At 32.7% G+C, this 22,047-nt stretch overlaps 1 protein-coding gene across 6 annotated transcripts in view; it reads left to right on the top strand.

The window, feature by feature from the left end:
- Mon2 (MON2 homolog, regulator of endosome-to-Golgi trafficking) overlaps nt 1-22,047 on the top strand; it is a 108,363-nt gene that overhangs the window by 29,547 nt on the left and 56,769 nt on the right. For all 6 annotated transcript variants that reach the window (XM_015483066.2, XM_015483065.2, XM_048805932.1 and 3 more), the window contains 7 exons: nt 174-299; nt 3,694-3,888; nt 11,909-12,033; nt 12,463-12,599; nt 13,378-13,531; nt 19,371-19,603; nt 21,713-21,794. In XM_015483066.2, coding sequence (XP_015338552.1) covers nt 174-299; nt 3,694-3,888; nt 11,909-12,033; nt 12,463-12,599; nt 13,378-13,531; nt 19,371-19,603; nt 21,713-21,794 — 1,052 coding nt within the window. The remainder of the gene's footprint in view (nt 1-173; nt 300-3,693; nt 3,889-11,908; nt 12,034-12,462; nt 12,600-13,377; nt 13,532-19,370; nt 19,604-21,712; nt 21,795-22,047) is intronic.

Genomic DNA, 22,047 nt, shown 5'->3' with positions numbered 1-22,047 from the left:
TTATATTGTCAATAGTTATATGATTCTATACATATTTACATATACAATTTAAATTAGCTATTGCTTAGTTTCTAAAGAAGGGAGGTTTTATTCTTTCTTTTTTTTAAATTTCATAAACTGAGTTTTTAGAAAGCACATTTCCTCCTAACACATGAAATTGTTTATTTTTCCAGGATCTTTGTCAATTGGTTAATGCTGATGCCCCTTACTGGCTAGTAGGCATGACAGAAATGACTCGGACATTTGGCCTTGAATTGCTTGAGTCAGTCCTCAATGATTTTCCACAAGTCTTTTTACAGGTAAGCCATTAATAGTATTTTTTAAAAAAATAAATCTTTAATTTTTTTCACAGATATTTTTCAAAAAAACATATTTTTTATATATTAATAAATGCAAAGATTTAAAAGCCCCAGAGTTTAGACATATAATAATTTAGTATTAGCTTACTTTTTTTTTTTTATACTGGGGATTGAATCCAGGGGCTCTTTACCACTGAGCTATATCCCCAGTCTTTTTTTTTTTTTTGAGACAGTGTATTTAAGTTGCTGAGGATCTTGCTAAATTGCTGAGGCTGGCCTTGAACTTGCATTTTTTAACCACAGTCTAGCTCTTTCTCTTACTGTGCTGTTTCCCTCCCTAAGTAATATATTTTGTCCATTGTTTTTATCTACAAAATGTGTGAATCAAGTGTAAATAGTGTAAGGTCTTTTTTGGCTTGAGAATTTGAGCTAAAATTACTTTTATGTGGTTCATAATTTTTGGTATACATTAAGCAACTATTAAATGCTTTTGGTGATAATGAATTGTATTTACTGATGATTCCTTTCCTCATGGTACAGTAGGAAAAGCAGTAGATATAACTTGTCCAGTAGTTTTGTGTAAAATGGTTGTTATTGTCATAATAATCACTATTGTTTGACTGTCATCTAAATGCTATGTGCCAGATTCTTTACACATCATATTTTCTTTTAATTTTCCCAAATGCCTTAAAAGTACTAGTTATTCCTATTGTCCCCATGAGGAAACTGTAACTTTCAGAAAGTTAAATACTTTGTCTAAGATTTCATGGTTTGTAAGTGATAGAATTGGGAATTAAACTCATGACAACCAAATTCCAAATTAGTTTCTCTTCCTTTCTTCTTTATTTACATCCTATATCTCAGTCATTATCTTCAAAATATATTCAGGGCCCAGTTAATTCTAAACCATTTCTACCACAATAATCATTGTCAAATCCATTCTCACCTAAATTATTGTGTTAGTTTCCTAACTGATCTCTTATGGTGTACACTTGTGCTACGTGTGTGTGTGTGTGTGTGTGTGTGTGTGTGTGTTGGTAGTGCTGGTATATTGAACCCAGGGTCTTGTATGTGTATGTAACACTATATTCGAATGGGTTTTTCAAAGAAGTCATATCTTTTTAGTCTCTCTCTTTTTTTTTTTTTTTTGGTCCTGGTGATTGAACCCAGGGGTGCTTAACCACTGAGCCATGTTCCCCAGCTGTTTTTTATATTTTATTTAGAGACAGGGTCTTGTTGAGTTGCTAAGTGCCTTGCTAATCTGTAGAGGCTGGCTTTGAACTAGCGATCCTCCTGCCTCAGCTTCTGGAGTTGCTGGGATTACAGGCATGCACCACTGCACTCAGCCTTTACAGTCCTTTTTAAAAATATGTCAATTAATGTCTTCTTTACCCAGAATAAAAGATGAAGCCCTGTTTTGATATGTGGAACTTGCCATAATTTAGTCTTCAATTTCTTTGGTCTTTTATCTCATTTCATTTCTTGCTTTGGCCTCACCCTTTAGCCACACTTCACCCAAGCACACTCTTGCCTCAAGGCCTTTGTTATTTACTGTTTTCTGGATCTGGAATGCTTTTCTTCCATGTGGTTTACTATCTTATTTCTTTGAGGTTTTTGCTCAATGGTCTACTTAACAGGCATTTCTTCCCTAACCACTTTGTGTAAAATGGCACACTTTTTAATGTCAGCACACTTATTTTTCCAATCCTTCTTTGTTTTTTATAGTATTTATTATCTCCTGATATATAATAACATATTCAGATTCATTATACCCATGAAATTTCTGTTATTCTTCCTACTGTAATACAGAGAGATAAAGTAATTCTTCTATGAAAGATCTTAGAATTTAGTCCTGAAAAAATTTTTCAGAGACAGATATTAGTTTTCTTTTACTCATCACTCACACATATATTCAAAATTTACCAGACACTCACAGTGTATTGGTCTGTGTTCCATGCCAAGAATATGACAGGTAAAATCCTTGCCTGTATGACCCATTCACAGCTAATGAGGAGAAAGGTATTAACTTAATGATAACACATGATGACTGCTCTTCAGGAAAAACAATTAAAAAAATACTGTGCAAATGAATAACTTGGATACCAAACTTGGTAGACTAGTGGAGATGAATAGAAGAGATGATGCTTAAGCTTGTACTTGAAGGATGAAGTAAGTTAGATTTAGGCAAAATGGAAAAAGAATACTTCGTGCAGAGTGTATTTCAAGAGCAGTTAAATTAGGATAGGAGCTGTTTTCCTTTCTAAAAATAAGCTCTTGGATAGGGGCATTGAAAATTGTACTTAATTCTGTATCCCTTTCTCTAGCACAGTGCCTGGCAAGTAATTGCTGAATCAATAAGTGAAGTAGTTTAGTAGGTGATGAAAAATGCAGTCTTAGAGACGACTTCTATCTTTTTGGCCCAAGCAGTTAATGATTTGCTAAGATGAAGTACTCCGGTGGACAGAACTTTTATTATAAGAAATATATTATTTAGTTTCATACATATTCATTTGGAGTGTCTGTGAGACATGCAAAATGTTATTTGGACTTACATGCGTCTTGAAGTTTGGGGCTAAGACTTATATTCCTTTTCCATAAGATTAAAAAGATTAGCTTGGATGATTTTTATGATTCTTTCTTTGTTTATAATAGTAGCTTCAATGAAATTTTATGTGATTAAAACACCAAAATAAAATATACTTGAAGTTAATCATTAAGTGCAGATTGTGCCTTGTTTGTCACTAAAATGAGACTACTCTTAAGTAACACAGAGAATGAGAATCAAGGGAGGTTTTCTGTATAATATATGATGACTACAAATAAAATTTAAGAATTCTTTAAAAAATTCTCCATCTTATAAAATTGTGCTAGGTTATCATTGCATATTTCATCAGCTTGTGTTCTGTTCAAGTAATCCAACTAGCACAAAACCAAGTTATTTATTAAATCTTCTCTATATGAATGGGATTATTCTTTGCAAAATATAATCAGTGAATTTTATAACTTATTCTACTTTATTAATCAGGTTTTCACTCCTCAGTTGTCTATTCAACACTGTTTGCTTGTATTTGTGAAATCTGTTTTCTTTTATTCTTTGTTTTTAATCACCAATATCCAATTAAAAATTTCTAGTAATGAGCACCAGTTCCTCAACTCTAAAATAATTCATGTTTCTTTTTAATGATTATTGAAGAAACTGTTGAAATATTAATATTTTGTTCTAAGACCTCTTAACAGCAATGTGAGTTTCAAATTTGTGTGCAAATTGTAAAATAATAAAATATATACTTACAATTAAGCTAAATTATTTATACTGATTTTTACTTGCTAGCAAGACTATTTTAGAGGTATTGAGTACGAACTAATTTCATTCTTTTTTCTTCTTTGCAAATAGCACCAGGAATTTAGTTTCCTCCTCAAAGAAAGAGTATGTCCTCTTGTGATAAAGCTCTTTTCTCCAAATATAAAGTTCAGACAAGGTTCAAGTACTTCATCTTCCCCAGCACCTGTTGAAAAACCATATTTTCCTATCTGTATGCGATTGCTGAGAGTAGTTTCTGTCCTGATTAAGCAGTTTTATAGTCTTTTGGTAAGTGCTATTTTCTATACATATTTGTATATATTCATATGCAGTGCTTTTTAAAGAAAGTGGTCTACTTATGGTGTTAGTTTTTTTCAATTCAGTTCTACAGAATTTTTTTTGATTACATACAAGTGTTCTCTCAAGTACTCTAAAATTTCATTCTGTCCTTTTTTTGAATCTTATTTGCATTTATATAGTATTTATAATGTATGTCAAGGAGAGTAATAACCTGTTATCTCAAAGCAGCATAGGATTTATGTTTTAAGAATTCAGCTTTTTATGTAACTCATAATAACCAAGTTATGGAGCCAGCCTAAAAGCTTATTCACAGATGAATGTATAAAGAAAATGTGGTATATATACACAATGGAGTATTACTCAGCCATAAAAAAGAATGAAATTATGGCATTTACCACTAAATAATGGAACTGGAGACTACCATACTAAGAAAAATAAGCCAGAAGCAGAATTCAGAGTTAAAATGTTTTATCAGATATGCAGAAACTAGCCCAAAATAAGGAAAAAAAGAAAAGGTAGGGAGAATTCTATCAAAAAAAGAAGAAAAATCAGTGGAGTTGAAGAAGGGTTAAGAGGGAAGGAGGAAAGATTGGTAAGGAAAGAACAGTTGAATGAATCTGACCTAACTTTCCTATGTATATACAGCAGTGAATCTTGTTATTATGTGTAACCACAAGGCACTACTTAAAAAAACAAACAAACAAACAAACAAAAAACTGTAATAGCAGAAAGATCAGTAGAGTGGAGGGAAGAGAGTAGGGGGAGGGAAGAGGGGGGAAAGGGGAAATACTTGGGACAGAATTAGAGCAAATTATATTCCATGCTTTTTAATTATGTTAAGTGAATCCTAATGTTATATGTAACTATAAAGAACTAATAAAATAAAAACAAAAGGAGAAGGACTCAGTAAGATGCGATATCCATGTTCACATTTCTGACTAATTAAAATTGGAGTTGTCTTTATTAATATAGTTAGGAATATTTTCAAGTTTCTAAGATAAAAGTTGAAGATTCTGATTTTTCTATTTCTTGCAGTTGTTACAGAAATAATTTCTAAATAATTTGTAACAAAAAGAATTCAACTTTGTAGCTCATATGAATAATAATTAAAATTATAGTATCCAGTATATTCTGCTTTTATTTATACTATTTCATATGTCTTCACAGATTAAAGCAAATTTATTAAAGATTTGATGGAATCAAGGATAAGAAATATAATATTTTTCTTTACTTCCAATCCATTTTATATCTCTTTTTGCATAACTTTATGATGTGGAATATGTTGTAATATTCTTGATCATAGTGCTATTTCTGTTATGGTTTCCTCCTAAACATTCAAGTGGTATTTCTCAGAAAATGGTTCATTATAAAAAAAAAAGAAAATGGTTCATTATGTTTCTTTTTAGTTTTATTAATTTAAATCAGTATCATATAATATTTTCACATTTGTAACCTATTTTTAATGAACAAAAGTAGACAACACAATAATAGTAAGAGAATTTAGTATCACATTTTCTATAGTGTGTAGAACAAGTGGACATAAGACCAGTAAGATTTGTAGGGAAACACAGAGGGCCTGATCAACACTGTAAGCCAATTGGACTTAAAGAGCATGTGTAGAATACTGAACCCAACATTAGCAGAACACATAATCTTCTCAAGTGCACATGAGACATTCTCCAGTATAGATCACGGTAGACCATAAAAGACAAATTTAGGTCTTAACAGATTTAGGAAGATTAAAATCATAGTAAGCATCTTCCTTGACAACAGTGGAATAAAACCAGAAATTGGTAGAAGAAAGAAAATAGGGGCAATAAAGTCACAAACATGGCAATTAAACAACACACTCTTAATGGTTCAAAAAATAAATCAGAAGGGAAATTAGAATATATGTTCCAACAAATGAAAATGAAAATATAACTTATGAGTTGCCATTAAAGTACTATCAAGAGAGAACTTTATGGTAAGGAATACCTTCATAAAAAGGAAGAAAAATCTAAAATTTGCAATTTAACTTTACACCTCAACAGTGTAGAAAAATGAACAATCTAAATCCAAAGTTAGTAAAAGGAACAAAATAATAAAAAAATCACAGCATAAATGAAATAGAAGAATAGATACCACTGGGAGTTGGTTTTTGTAAATCCATAAAATCAGCAAACCCTTAGTTAGACTAAACAGAATGCTTAACAATTTCAGAAATGAGAGAGGAGAAAGCTGATGCCACAAAAGTATAAAGGATTATAAAGGACAACTATGAATAGCTATACAACAAAAAATTGTATAACCTTGAAGAAATAAATTCCTTGAAACTGATGATCTACCAAGATGGAATCATAATAAAAAATTTGAATAGAATCATAACTAGTAAAGAGATTGAATCAATAATCAAACATCTCATAACAAAGAAAAGCCCAGAACCAAATGGCTTCACAGGTGAACCCAAACACTGAAAGGAGAATTAACACCAGTCTTTCTCAAAAATCTTCCAAAAAATTGAAGAGAAGAAAATACTTCCAAACTCACTGTATGACGCTAATATTACCTTGATTCCAAAGTCAAAAGGTATTACAAGAAACTATAAATCAGCATTCCTGATGAATATTGTGGCAGAAATTCTCAACAAACTATAAGGAAACCAAATTCAGTTGCACATTAAAAGATCATCAAGGGCTGGGGATATAGCTCAATAGAGTGCTTGCCTCTCATGCACAAGGCCCTGGGTTCAGTCCCCAGCAAAACACACACACACACACACACACACACGTCATTAAAACCATGACCAAGTGGGATATATTCCTGGAACACAGGATATTTTAACATAGGGAAAGCAGTTCATGTTGTCTACCATGTTGTTTTGTTTGTCATGTAAAAAACAAACACATGATCATCTCAACTGATTTAGGAAAAGCATTTGATAAAATTCATTACCCTTTCATAATACTCAGAAAACTAGGAATTGAAGTAAACTACTCAATATAATAAAGACCTTCTATGAAAAATCAGTAACTAATATCACAATCAAAACTTCAAAGTCTTTCCTGTAAGGAAACAAGGCATGGTTGCCTGTATCTACACTTATATTCAACATAGTACTAGAAGTTCTAGCCAGAGCAATTGGGAAAAAAAAAGAAATGAGTCATCCAGACTTGAAAGGAAGAAGTAAACATATCTGTTTATAGATGACATGATCTTATGTGTAAGTAGTCCTAAAGAATCTGTACAATACAACTTATTAGAGCCAATAAACAAATTCAACATGCAAAAATCAGTTGTATTTCTATACACGAACAGTGAACAATTCAAGAAAGAAATTAAGAAAGCATTTCTATTGACCATTGAATTAAAAAATACAATATTTAGGTATAAACTTAGCCAAGCTGGCCAAAGACCTGTACACTAAAAGCCAAAAATATTGCTGAAAGAAAGACACAAATGGGAAAACATCCAGTGTTCATGATTAGAAGATTTAATTTTGTTAAAATGACCATACTACCCAGAGTGATCTGCAGATTCGGTGCACTCTCTATAAAAATTCCAACAGCATTTTTTACAGAAATAGAAGATCCATTCTAAAATTTATAGAATCTTGAAGGACCTGACTTGTCAAAATGAATCTTGAGAAAAAAAGAACAGATTTGGAGACCTCACACTTCCTGATCTTAAAGCATATTGCAAAACGAGGGTAATCAAAAGCAGTTGGCTACTGGCACAAAGAAAGACATAAAGACCAGTGGAAGAGAATAGAGAACCCAGAAATAAGCCCTTGCATATATGGCTAAATGATCTTTAATAAGAATGCCAAGCTCACTCAATGGGGAAAGGACAGCCTCTTCAACAGTAGAGCTAGAAAAGTTATAATGAGAAAATCGTTAAGGAAGCCAGCACCTACCAGAAGAATGAAGTTGTATCTTTACCTTATATCACAAAAAACTCAAAATGGATATACCACCTAAATAGAAGACTTAAAATCATGAAGTTTCTTAAAAATATAAAAATTAAAAAAAAAATAAAACCACCTTGGGGAAAATATTTATAACACTGGATTTAGCAATGATTTCTTGGTACTGACACCAAAAGCAAAAGTAAACGAATGGTATTACATCAAACTTAAAACCCCCCACACCTCAAAAGAAACTGTCAACAATTTGAAAAGGCATTTTGTGTGTGTGTGTGTGTGTGTGTGTGTGTGAGAGAGAGAGAGAGAGAGAGAGAGAGAGAGAGAGAGAGATACTGGAGATTGGTTCCAGGAGCACCCTACCACCAAACTATATCCCTATCCCTTTTTTTGTTTTGTTTTGTTTTAAATATTTTTGTTGATAGACCTTTATTTTATTTATTTATATGTGGTGCTGAGAATCAAACCCAGTGCCTCACACATGCCAGGCAAGTGCGCTACCACTGAACCCCAGCCCCAACCTTCCCCATACCTTTTTTATTTTTTATTTTGAGACAGAGTCTCACTCAGTTACTGAGGCTGGCCTTGAACTTGCAATTTACCTGCCTCAGCCTCTTGAGTCCCGGAGATAAAGACATGTATCCCATGCCTGACTCAGAAAGGCAGTCTTTAGAATGAGAGAAAATACTTACAAGTCATATGTCTGATAAGGGGTTAATATCCAGAATATATAAAAAACTACAGGTCAACAACAATAGCAACAAAACCCCTAGTAACTTAATTAAAAACAGGCAAAGGCCATGAATGGACATTCCTCCAAAGATACACAGATATCCAACAAGCATGTGAAAAGATGCTCAACCTGTCAAATCATTTTAGAAATGCAAAGCAAAATGACAGTGAGATATCACCTCATACCTATTAGGATGGTCACTATGAAAAAAAGAAAAAAGAAACAGGCAAAAAAAAAAATAGAAAATAACAAGTGTTGGCAAAGATGTGGAGAAATTGGAACCTTTGTGTACTATTGATGGGAATGTAAAATGGTGGAGCTACTGTGGAAAACAGTATGGTAGTTTCTCAAATTAAAATAGAATTACTAGCTTTTTCATAACGGGTTTGCTACCAGAACACAGGTGTTGTGAAAACCACAGCTAAATCAAAGCCAAAATAGAAAGGTCATTAGACATGTAGATTTGGGCAAGTCCACCACTACTGGCCATCTGATCTACAAACATGGTGGGATCAACAAAAGAACCATTGAAAATTTTGAGACAGAAGCTGCTGAGACGGGAAAGGGCTCCTTCACATACACGTGAGTCTTGGATAAACTGAAAGCTGAGCATGAGTGTGGTATCACCATTGACAGCTCCCTGTGGAAATATCAGACCAGTAAGTATTATGTGCCTATCATTGATGCCCCAGGACACAGAGACTTTATCAAAAATAGGCATATTTCAGGCTGACTGTACTGCCCTAATTGTTGATGCTGATGTTGGTGAATTTGAAGCTGGTATATCCAAGGATGAATAGACCTGTGAGCACGCCCTTTGGCTTACACACTGGGTCTGAAGCAAACAACAAGTCACCAAATAATTGTTGGTGTTAACAAAATGGATTCCACTGTGGCATTCTACAATCAGAAGAGATATGAGGAAATCGTTAAGGAAGTCAGCACCTACATTGAAGAATATTGGCTACAACACTGACACAGTAGTATTTGTGCCAATTTCTTGTTGGAATGGTGACATGTTGGAGCCAAGTTCTAATATGCTTTGGTTCAAGGGATAGAAAGTCACCCATAATGATGGCAGTGGAACCACACTGCTTGAAGCTTTAGATTGCATCCTGCTACCAACTCGTCCAACTGACAAGCCTTTGCATCTACCCCTCTAGGATCTACAAAATTGGAGATATTGGTACTGTCCCTATGGGCCAAGTGGAGACTAGTGTTATCAAGCCTGGCATGGTGGTCACCTTTGCTCCAGTCAATGTCACAACTAAAGTAAAGCCTGTTGAAATGTAGCATGAATCTCAGAGTGAAGCTCTTCCTGGACAGTGGGGGCTTCAATGTCAAGAACATGTCTGTCAAAGATGTTCGTCATGGCAGTGTTGTGGTGACAGCAGAAATGATCCACCAATGGAAGCAGCTGGTTCCACTGCTCAGGTTGATTATCCTGAACCATCCAGGATAAATCAGTGCTGACTATGCCCTTATACTGGATTGTCACACAGCTCACATTACTTGTAAGTTTGCTGAGCTGAAAGAAAAGACTGATAACTGTTCTGGTAAGAAGCTGGAAGATGGTCCTAAATTCTTGAAATCTGGTGATGTTGCCATCATTGACATGGTTCCAGGAAAGCCCATGTGTGTTGACAGCTTCTTGGGCTGTCCTCCTCTGGGTTGTTTTGCTGTTTGTAATATGAGGCAGACAGTTGGTGTGGGTGTCATCAAAGCAGTGGACAAGAGGGCTGCTGGAGCTGGCAAGGTCACCAAGTCTGCCCAGAAAGCTCAGAAGGCTATTTGAATGTTATCCTTAACACCTGCCACCCCAGTCTTATTCAGTGGTGGTCTCAGACTTTTTGTCTCAATTGGCCATTTAAGTTTATAGTGAAAGACTAGTAAATGATAACAATGTATTATAAAACCTTTAGAAGGAAAGGAGAATGTTTTGTGGACCATTTGTTTTTTGTGTGTGGCAGTTTTAAGTTGTTAGTTTTTAAAATCAGTACTTTCTTCTTTCTTTCTTTCTTTCTTTCTTTTTTTTTTTTTTTAATGAGTATAAGGGATTGAACTCGAGCACTCAACCACAGAGCCACATCCCCAGCCCTATTTTGTATTTTACTTAGAGACAAGGTCTCACTGAGTTGCTTAGCACCTCGCCATTGCTGAGGCTGGCTTTGAACTCTGGATCCTCCTGTCTCAGCTTCCCTAGCCACTGGAATTACAGGTGTGCACCACCGCGCCTGGCTAAAATCAGTGCTTTTTAATGGGAACAACTTAACCAAAAATCTGTCACAGAATTTTGAGACCCATTGGAACAAAAGTTTAATGAGAAAAAAAAAAAATTACCATGTGATCCAACAGTTCAATTTCTGGCTGTATACCCAAAAGAAAATATGATATAAAGAAATATTTGCACACTTGTGTTTATTGAAATGTTTTCTATAAAAGCCAAGAAGTGGAAACAGTTCAAATGCTTATTGACAGATGAACAGATAAAGATGACAGTATATACATTTATTATGTTATTTAGCCATAGAAAGAGAGAAGTCCTGTTCAGTGGAGCCTTGAGGACATTATGTTGAGTAAAATAGGCCAGTCACAGAAAAACAAATAGTGTGTGATTCCTCCTGTATCTAGAGTAAGTTCATGGAGACAAAATATGGTGATTTCCATGGACTGAGGAATAGGGTCTTGAATGGGTGTAGAGTTTCAATTTTACAAGTTGAAAAAGTTCTAGGGATCTATTATACAACAATGTGAATATAGTTAACACACTACTGTTCTGTATACTTAAATATAATTAAAAGAATGAGTTTAATGTTATGTATTTTTACCATGATTTAAAACTTTTTAAAATGTCAGCAAAATAGTAAAAGTAAAAATAATTAGGATATAGAAATATCAGTCAGTATGGAGTGTCAAGAGATTTTTAAAAAGAGAATGAAATATAAGGATCAGTGTAGTTGTACTGTTATGTTAAATCATTGCCAGGCCTTGTGGTAGTGAAGTCAAAGTGTTTAGAAATTTTTTATTGTCATGAGGCCAAATAAATACCACTTCCCTACTTGTTCCCTAAATATTATTGGCAGGGTTGAAGAGGACTTACTGGTGTGCTATACTTTCTAAAGAATAAAGATAAAGGATTAACTATGTTAGCAGAATACTAGTGTTTTCAGGGATGTACTAAGGAGATACTATGAGTATTTTTATTGCTAACTTTTCTTTATAATTACTTTTGTCTTTTTCTCTAATCACCATTAAGAATTTTTATTTCAAATCTAAAAGATTTTATTGTCTATGGCACTAAATTAAGAGTAAGAATGCAACTTTTTATTATTTTGTTTGATTCAAACAAATATAAAAAACCCTATACTTTTTAGGTAACTGAATGTGAAATATTTCTGTCACTTTTGGTGAAATTTCTGGATGCAGATAAACCACAGTGGCTACGAGCTGTTGCGGTTGAATCAATACACAGATTATGTGTGCAGCCTCAGCTGTTAAGGTAAAACCTCAGCAATATTTTGTAATGGATAGGTTAATAAACTAGTAGTAGGTTAGTAAACTAGTGGGAAGATTTTAAGTATTCCCAAATATTAGTCATTTTTAAACAGAAAATGTGTATAATTTATATATATGTATAAATATATGAAGGGACAGGGTGGAGGCATGGCAACGAATGAAGTCAAAACATGTAGTTAATAATTGCCATCTGTCTGAATTTGCTGAGTAAATATAGCCAAGATCATTTTTTTAGAACATTGACTTCAATATGAACCTTTGTCCTAAATTGGTAAAATTACTCAGGTGTGATGAAGAATCTTTTGAGTATGGCATTGAAAGTACAATAACAACATTACTTGCTTTAAAAAAATACTAATTTTTTTAATGCATTCAAATTTTTTTCTCAGAAACATTTAAAATGATTTTACAGGTCATTTTGTCAGTCCTATGATATGAAACAACATTCTACCAAGGTTTTTCGTGATATTGTGAATGCACTGGGATCATTTATCCAGTCCTTGTTTCTTGTTCCTCCTACTGGAAATCCTGCTACAACCAACCAAGCTGGTAAAGCATATTCATATTTTGTTTTTATGTTCTGCTATAATTTACAATATTCACTGTTCTGAGAGGGTTTATTTTAGAAATTCTATCTAGAGAAATTTGGATTAAGTAAATATTTTTATAGTAACAATTTATACTTAACAAATAATTTGGTCTTACTGTGACACTTATTTTTATTTTCTTTTCTGGTATATTTTTGTTTCTCTAATCATACGAGGACAAAAGTTTAGATACCATTCGTTTTAGAAGAATCTTCATTTGATTCCTCTTTTAAAAGAGACTAGATAGTTACTACTTTAGGAGGTTTGTCAGTCTCTTTTTTAACAAAAGAGGTTAACATGTTTTAAGTTTGTTTTAAGCTTATTTCCTTTTACCTTCTTTATCACTTTGTACTATCTGTTTGATAGACTTTGTATTTTTTATTCCTACCTTTGGTAAAAAGAGGTCTAATCAAAAGTATAATAAAAATTTTGTTCAGGGCAACCTCTATCAGGTCCCTCTTACCCTGAGGGAGTTCTGTCTCTTCTTACCTGAACAAATCCTATTTTTAAAAATATTTTTTCCATATTTTTACTTACGCTAATAGCTTTTGTATAAAAAAGGAAGTAGTGTTTTAGGGAAATAGATTTCTTTGGTAGACAGAATAGGTTAATAAATTTCATTTATATGTGTAATACCTATAGTACAGAAAAGAATTTGAAGATTGACCAGGTGTTTGAATAGTATTAATTTGTAATCAAGTAGTAAATTGGTATCTTTGCTTTCCCTCCTTATCTAATAGGCAACAATAATTCAGGTGGCCCAGTCTCAGCTCCAGCTAACTCAGGAATGGTGGGAATTGGTGGAGGTGTTACTTTGCTACCAGCATTTGAATATAGAGGAACTTGGATACCTATTCTGACAGTAACAGTTCAAGGCAGTGCTAAAGCCACCTAGTAAGTAGTGGTGACATTATTTTATAAGGAACAAAATAGTGTTAGGAATAATATTTAATCCTAAAATGCTTTTGTGTGTATTATATTTTAAATTTAGACCCCATATTTCTAATATATTTTAGAGCTCATTTGCTATTGTCAATTTTGAGGATTTTATTTAGAACTGGATTTTGTTTGTTTTCTTTTGTGCTATTTATATAGACTGTTAACAGCATTATAAAACAAATATGATTTCTTTACCTCCTCAAGTTTCCTACAAAACTACGTTTAGCAAATTAATCATTGTTTTAATTTAATGTCTCTCTTCTATAAAATGGAAGCACTGGTATATGTAACTTTCAACGTTCTACATGGGAGGAACGTTATTTTAAATAATTATTCTTGTTGTTAAGGTTAAACACGTGTTAACTCTGGTTCTTAATTTATTGAAACTGCAGTTAGCCATCAGTTTAACAAATAAATATTCAGCAATGTATTATTGATTTTTCTTAATAACTAGTGTAGTGAAATGTAATACTAACAGAAATAAAGCAATCAATATTACATGGGTTTAATATTGCTTTAGTTACTGTGAGCCAGTTACTGATATACTTTGAATAATTGTTGTATATAAGTAAAATACTATTTTGATGACAGTAAATCAAGACTTAAAATGTAAAATAAAAATCTAACTACTATAAATCTAAATTTTTATGGTATGTTAGTCTGCATTGTATCAATCTGCGTTTTGATACTTAATTATGCTTCTTTTTTTTGCCTAAAATTGTAAAAGTGTAGAATTACAGAGAACTGAAATATCTGTATATTCATTGTATATTTTATAAGACATTACTTAGTCTAATATTGGCTCTGCTTTGGTTAAAAAAAATAATGATAATGACTCTAGTGCATTAGAGGATCATATTGTAAAATAATTAGATTTCTAGTGCCAAAGGAGGCATTAATAATTATCTAGATAGTTCACGTCATTTTACAAACTGACATAAAACAAAACCAACACAGAATAAAATTCTTGCCCTCATGAAGCTTACATTTTAGTGAGTGATGTAGTCAGTAAATAAAAACACAAACATACACTAATATGGCTTGGTTTCATACTCTTCAATTTAGATCTTATATTAATTGAGTTACCTTTGGTAAATTAAATTTTTAACCTCATTCTCTCATTTATAAAATGGGAGTAGTGATATATCTAACTTTCAACATCCTATATGTGAGGAATGTTATTTTAAATATTTTGCTAATCTTCTTAGAGTTAAGCACATGGAAATCATAGAACCTTCTTCAAAATAGACCATATTTTAGGTTGCAAAGCAACTCTTATCAGATCATAATGGAAATAAATTAGAAATGAACTCCAAAAATCTATAGGAACTATGTAAAATGTGGATATTGAACAATACACTTAAAAATTTTTTTTAGTAGTTGTGTATGGATAGCATGCTTTTATTTTATTTGTTTATTCTTATGTGGTGGATGGAACCCAGTGCCTTACACATACTGGGCAATCACTCTGCCACTGAGCTCCAGCTCCAGCCCTGAATAATATACTTTTGAATGATGAATGAATGATAGAAGAAATTAAGAGAAAAATTTAAAAATTCTTGGACTTAAACAAGAATAGAGATATAATATACCAGAATCTCTGGGACACTGTGAAGGCAATTCTGAGACAAAAGTTTATAGCTACATAAGTATCTACATAAGAAAATCAATGGTGGGTGCGGGGNCCCCCCCCCCCCTCAAAAAAAGAACACACCAATTTTAAAACCAATAGAAGGAAGAAAAATAATTAAGACCAGAGCCAATAGCAGTGAAACTAAGAAAAAAATACAAAGGATCCTGAATTAAAAGGAAGAATTGGTTCTTTGAAAAGATAAGATTAATAAGCCCTGGGCCAAACTAGCCAAAACAAAGAGAGAAGACCCAAATTAATAAAATTAGAGATGAAGAAGGATCATTCAGTTCAGACTTCACACAAATCCAGCAGATCATTAGGGACTATTTTGAACACTTATACTGTAATCAATTGGAAAATCTAGAAGAAATGGATACATTTCTAGGCACAGCTGACCTGCAAAAAATTGAATAAAAAGGACACAGAAAACCTAAAGTGAGCAATAACTAGCAATGAGGTAGAAACAATAATAAAAATCTTTCCAACAAAGAAAAGCCAGAAATGGGTAGATTCTCACCTGAATTCTACTGGATTTTTAAAGAGGAACTGATGACAATGCTTCTGAAATTATTCCATGAAATTGAAAGGTATGAAACACTTTCAAATTAATTCTACAAAGCCAGTATCACACTCATACCAAAACCAGATAAGGAAGGACACATCAAGGAAAGAAAACTACAGAACAGTGTCCCTGATGAACTTAGATACAAAAATCCTTATGAAATATTAGTAAATTGTATTCAAGAACATATTAAGAAGATTGTACATCATCACCAAGTTGATTTTATCTCAGGTATGCAAGGTTGGTTTAACATATGCAAATCAATAAATGTAATTCATCTTGTAAACAGAATTAAGGACAGAAATCATTTAGTCATTTGAATAGATGGAGAAAAAGAGTGCAACACAATTCATCAACAATTCATGATAAACACATTGAAGAAACTAAAGAATCTACCTCAACATCATAAAAGTTTATATTTGAAAAACCCAAAGCCAACCTCATAGTGGATATAGAAAAACTGAAACTATTTCTTTTAAAATCTGGAAAAAGCAAGGATGTTCATGTGTAGAAGAATGAAACTAGACTCTTATCTGTTACCTTGCACTAAAGTCAATTCAAAATGGATCAAAGGCCTACAAATAAGACCAGAAACTATGCGACTCCTAGAAAAAAATTGTAGGGTCAACATTGCCACATATAGACATAGGCAATCTCTTTCTCAGTAGGAACCCTGAAGTTCTGGAAATAATGCCAAGAGTTAATAAATAGGATGGCATCTAATTAAAAAGCTTCTGCATAACAAAGGAAATAAGAAAGTGAAGAGAGAGCCTACAGAATGGGAGAAAAATTTTGCTAGCTACTCTCTTTACAGAGGATTAATATCGATAACATATAAAGAAGTAAAAAACCTTAACAGCAACAAAACCAAGTAACCCAATTAATTAGTGGGCAAATGATTAAAACAGACATTTCTCAAAAAAAGAAATACAAATGGCCAACAAATATATGAAAAAAGCTTCCTTCATCGTTAGCTTTAGGAAAATATAAATCAAAACTATACTGAGATTTTTGTCTCAGTCTGGTCCAAATGGATTCCATGAAGAATACAAACAATAATAACTGCTAGGGAAGATGTGGAGAAAATGGAACCCTTGTACACTGTTGGTGGGATTGTAAATTAGTATAATAACTACTGAAATCAGTATTGAGGTTCTTCAGAAGGCTAAGAATGGAACCACCTTATGACCTGGCTATAGCACTTCTTAGTATTAATACTAAGGAATTAAAGTAACCAAACCATAGTGATACATGCATACCTATGTTTATAGCAGCACAATTCATAATAGTCAAATTAACATATGCAACAAATTAACATTAGCCAAAAAGAAAAAATGAGATTATGTCAATTGCAGGAAAATGGATAGAACTCAAAAACATTATGTTAAGCAAAATAATTGAAATTCTGAATGTCAAGGGTTGTACATTTTCTGTTGTATGTGGAAGCTGTAGAGGAAAAAGGAAAAGAAAGGTTGGGGGGATATCATGGAAATTCAAAGGGAGGTAAGTAGAATAGAGAAAAGGGACTGGAGGTAAGAGGAGTAAAGGGAAAGGGAAAATACTTAGGAATGATAGTGGCCAAATTATATTATTATGAATGTGCACATATGAATATGTAACGACAAATCCCACCGTTATATACAATCCCACCATTAAGCACCAATGAAAAATTTGAAGGAAAACAAGTGTGTTTTGTTTTTGACATGAATACAAAATGTAAATCACCCTTTTTCTTAACTATTATAGTACTTAAAGCCTACATCATAGAATTTAAAAATTAGAGTTTTTGGTCTTTAGAATTATTTTCATTTTGATGTATTTTCCTAATAACATATTCTTTGAAAACAGCAATCTGTTGAACAAGATGCTTCTCATTGATTTGTTTACTATGTGATTTTTGTGATAACTGGCCTGATGAAGTCCTGATAATCCATGGACTTTATTTCCCCATTTGAGTTTAAATTTCTTGATCAATAATATCAATATTTTTCTATTAGTTACCTAAATTTTACAAAGTTGATTTGATACATATTAGTGGTTCAATTGCGTAAGCTCAGTCAGATTTCAGTTGAAAACTACTAATTAATAACTACTTCACTTTAATACTCGGTTTCAGTGTCTGTGTTTTTTTCATGAGTTACTTTTGAGGAACTGTCAAACTGTTTGCCAAGCAACTGCATCATTTTACATTCCTATCAACAGTGTATAAAGGATTTTAGATTTTTCCACATCCTGAGCAATATTTGAAATTGTTCATCTTTTTGATGCTAGAGATTCTAGTGGTTACAAAGTGGTATTGTGTACTTCCCTAATGATTAACAATATTGAGCATCTATTTTTGTGCTTGTAAACTATTTATCTGTCCTCTTGGGAAATGTCTATTCAGATCTTTTGCTTTTTATAATTTGGTTATCTTTTTATTATATAGTTGTAAGAGCTTTCTTATATCCTAGATTCAAGTCTCTTGTTGGATATCTAATTTGCAAAATTTTTGTCACATTCTGAGTTGTTTTTAGTTTTCTAGATACTGCATTTAGAAGCACAATAGTTTTAACAATAGTTTTGTTGAATCCAGTGTTGCTTTTCCTTTTTTAAAAAATTTATTTTAGTTGTAGATGGACATGATACTTTTATTTTATTTTTACATGGTGCTGAGGATCAAACCCAGTCCTTACATGTGCAAGGCAAGTGCTCTACCACTGAGCTGTAATCCCAACCCCCATGTTTCTTTTGTTGTTTGCACTCTTGGCTTCATGTTACAAACCATTATCTAATGTGGGATCATGAAGATTTTTACCTTTGCATTTAGGTCATTGGTTCATTTTTATTAATTTTGTGTTTTTCATTTTGTGTATTTCATTTTTTAATTTTGTGTGTGGCATAAAGTAGAGATCCAATGTCTCTCTTGTATGTCCAGTTGTCTCAGTACCATTAATTCATTCCCAATTGGATAATTCTTTCTTTGTGGTGTTATCTTGACAGAAAACTATACAATGCTTAAAACCATAATTCCTTATTTGGCATGGTGTAAGACACAAGATTTTTTGTCCTTCCCCCTGAAAGTTTTCTCTTAACTATGCAGTAGAAACACTTCTGCAACTTGAACTTGACACTTGTGTTAAGTATTGTTTATACTCTTGGTATATTGTATCTGGAATGATAGGTAAACTAGGTATCTCACAATTATGCTTTTCCCCAATGTGGAAGTATTTTCCTCTTTGTAGTATTGATTTTAGCACCTCATTTTAAAAGCACCTAAAATCAGAGTTTGAAAAGTTTTTAATTTGCTTATTTATTTTGTTTCTAAATCTTTATTTTTCAAATATCAACAATTAATGAAAGTATTGTCACTGTTGTAGGGAAAAATGAAGTAAAAAATTAAAATAATTAGTTATGGCAGGGGCCAGGTCTTAATTTTTCTAATCAGTTTCTTAGAATATGATAAACGGATCTTCTCCAAATTAAACAAACTCAGAAATATCTTTTTATTTTGGCTATTCTATTAATGTCAGTTTTCATAGTCTACAAATAATGGAAAGAGTTTTCCATATTTATTGATTTTGGTTTCTCATTAGTGTTTAATTTTTTCATAATTTCAGCCTAGAGATGCTGGACAAAGTTGAGCCTCCAACTATACCAGAAGGTTATGCCATGTCTGTGGCATTCCACTGTTTGCTAGACCTTGTTCGGGGAATCACTAGTATGATTGAAGGAGAGTTAGGAGAGGTTGAAACAGAATATCAGTCTACCACAGAAGGGGCTTCTTCACCAATGCATTCATCAGAACAGCAAGATTTACAGTCAACATCAGACCAAATGGATAAGGAAATAGGTGTGTATTACCATTCTGTATTTTTAATTATTATTTTGAAATTTACAGAGAACTGGCAAAAGTAGTTGAGTTTCCTTGTCATTTACCCTTATTCCCCATTGTTAACACTTTACCATATTTACCTTACCATTCTATTTATGTACATGTCATTGTTTTTTCTGAACTATTTGAGAATAAGTTGTAGATATGATGCCTCATTGCCCCTTAATTACTTTGTGTGGATTTTCTAAAACTAAGTCTCCAACATACTATAGTACAACCACTATTAGAAATTAGGATCAATCCAATAATATCTAAACCCACAACTCATTCAGATTTTGTCAGTTACCCCTATAGTGTTCTTATGGTCCAGGTTTATCTGTTGAATTTAATTGCCATGTGTCTATGCTTTCCATCAGTGTGGATCAAATTCCTTAGTTTTTCCTTGTTTTATATGACCTTGATACTTCTGAGGAACCAAGACAATTTGCTTTTGTCTTATGTTTCTTCACAATTATATTTAATTTATTCATTTGATGCAGAATTAGCATAGAAATGTTGCTGTGTTATATTTAGTGTGCCAGTGCATTAGAAAGCATACAGTGTCAATTTGTCTCATAATTGGAGATATTTACTTTTATCTATGACTAATATGTCAGCCAGATTTCCTTTGTGTAAAGTCACATATTTTTCTAATAAAATATATTATAAAAGTTCTTTCTTTTCTCCACCATTTGCTATTCTTAGAAATTTATACATTTATATTAATGTAGATTCATGGATTTTAATTTTATTTAGTTTAGATTCATGGATTTTGATTTTATTCAAAAGACTAAATCTATGACTATCATTATTTAGTTTCATGCTCAGACTGACCTGTTTGAAGCTAGCCCTTGTGTCTTTTTTTTTTTTTTTGCCAGGGGGTTTGGGGGCGGGGTACCAGGGTCTGAACCCTAGGACATTTATTCTCTGAACCACATCCCTAGCCCTTTTTATTTTGAGACAGGGTTTCACTAGATTGTTTACAGCTTCTTTAAATTGCTGAGGCTGGCTTTGAACCTGCAATGCCCCTGCCTCAGTCTCGTGAGCCACTGGGATTACAGGCATGTGCCACCATGCCCAGCCCTGTGTCCTCTTCAATACGTGTCTCAAGTCTTTTGACCTTATCTGGGTACTTCCTCACTGTTTAATAAAATAAGATGTTAAGTATTTCTTATCCAGCCCCAATGTCAGTCAGTTTTCCAAGAAGTCTTGGAGAATAGTATTGAAACTAACACATGGCACTAGGGATGCTTCTTGCTACTTGGATAGGAAATACACACAAAACAACAACACATATCTCAATATTTCAAAAATGTCTGTCTTGCTCTATTAAATACTATGACATCATATTAATTTTTCTATTCCAGTTCAATACCACTGGGTTTATTTTTACCTTTCCATATTTGTAACTTCAGTCTCCCACTCTTGTTTGCTCAATGTATTTGCTTATTTGCATGATTTCCAATGTACGTAATCAGAATCCTGCCCAAGCCAGCTTATTATTATATAGCTCATCCTCATTCCCAGCTGGTCCTAGAGATTGAAAGTTTGGCTAATAGAGAAGATGTTAATATATTTTTTAATAAGGTATGAATCAGTTAACTCATGTATAGAAAGATCTTACAATAGATGTTTTCAAACAACTTAGTTTTAAGACTTTATAAAGTTTTAAGCCACTGTAGTATAGCTTTTAATTTTGTTTTTTGTTTGTTTGTTTGTTTGTTTATTTGTGGCACTGGGAATTGAACCCAGTGGCACTCTATCACTGAGCTATATCCCCAGCCCTTTTTATTTTTTTATTTTTATTTTGAGATAGTGTCTTACAAGGTTGCTTAGGCTGGCCTGGACCTTGTAATATTCTTGCTCAGCCTTTGGAGTAGCTAGGAGTCTTTATGTGTACAACCATGCCTGACCTAAAGTTTTTTTTATTCGGGTATATTTTAAATACAAAAGATTCAGTATTCTAACAGTTGAGTTGATAAAATATTTGACTTATTGTCAATTAACATGGGAGATTTTAGAATTTGAATTGTCATTAAATATTATGACATCTATTATTGTCATTAAGTATTTTTTTTTTCCTTGAAGTTAGTAGAGCTGTTTGGGAAGAAATGGTGAATGCTTGCTGGTGTGGTCTTCTTGCTGCACTCTCACTCCTTCTTGATGCCAGGTATTAAGTCTTTATAAGTTTTATATTAGATCATGAGAGTTAAACAAATATTAAAATGGTTTACTTGAATTTGAAGAATTTATTTTCTAATATTAGTGTTTTATATAGAAAGAACATTATAACTTATTTTTATTTTTTGACTTTAGAAACATCTTTATTCACATTTCCACCCAGAGAACATTACTTCCAACATTGGTTCGTTTCAAACTCAAAGAAATGTACATGTATGATGATGTGAGGGGAAAAAAAAAAA

Source organism: Marmota marmota, unplaced genomic scaffold, assembly GCF_001458135.2.
Source record: "Marmota marmota marmota unplaced genomic scaffold, marMar, whole genome shotgun sequence".
NCBI lineage: Eukaryota > Metazoa > Chordata > Mammalia > Rodentia > Sciuridae > Marmota > Marmota marmota.
Note: the sequence above shows the minus strand (reverse complement) of the source record. Positions and strands in the feature narration are given on the sequence as shown.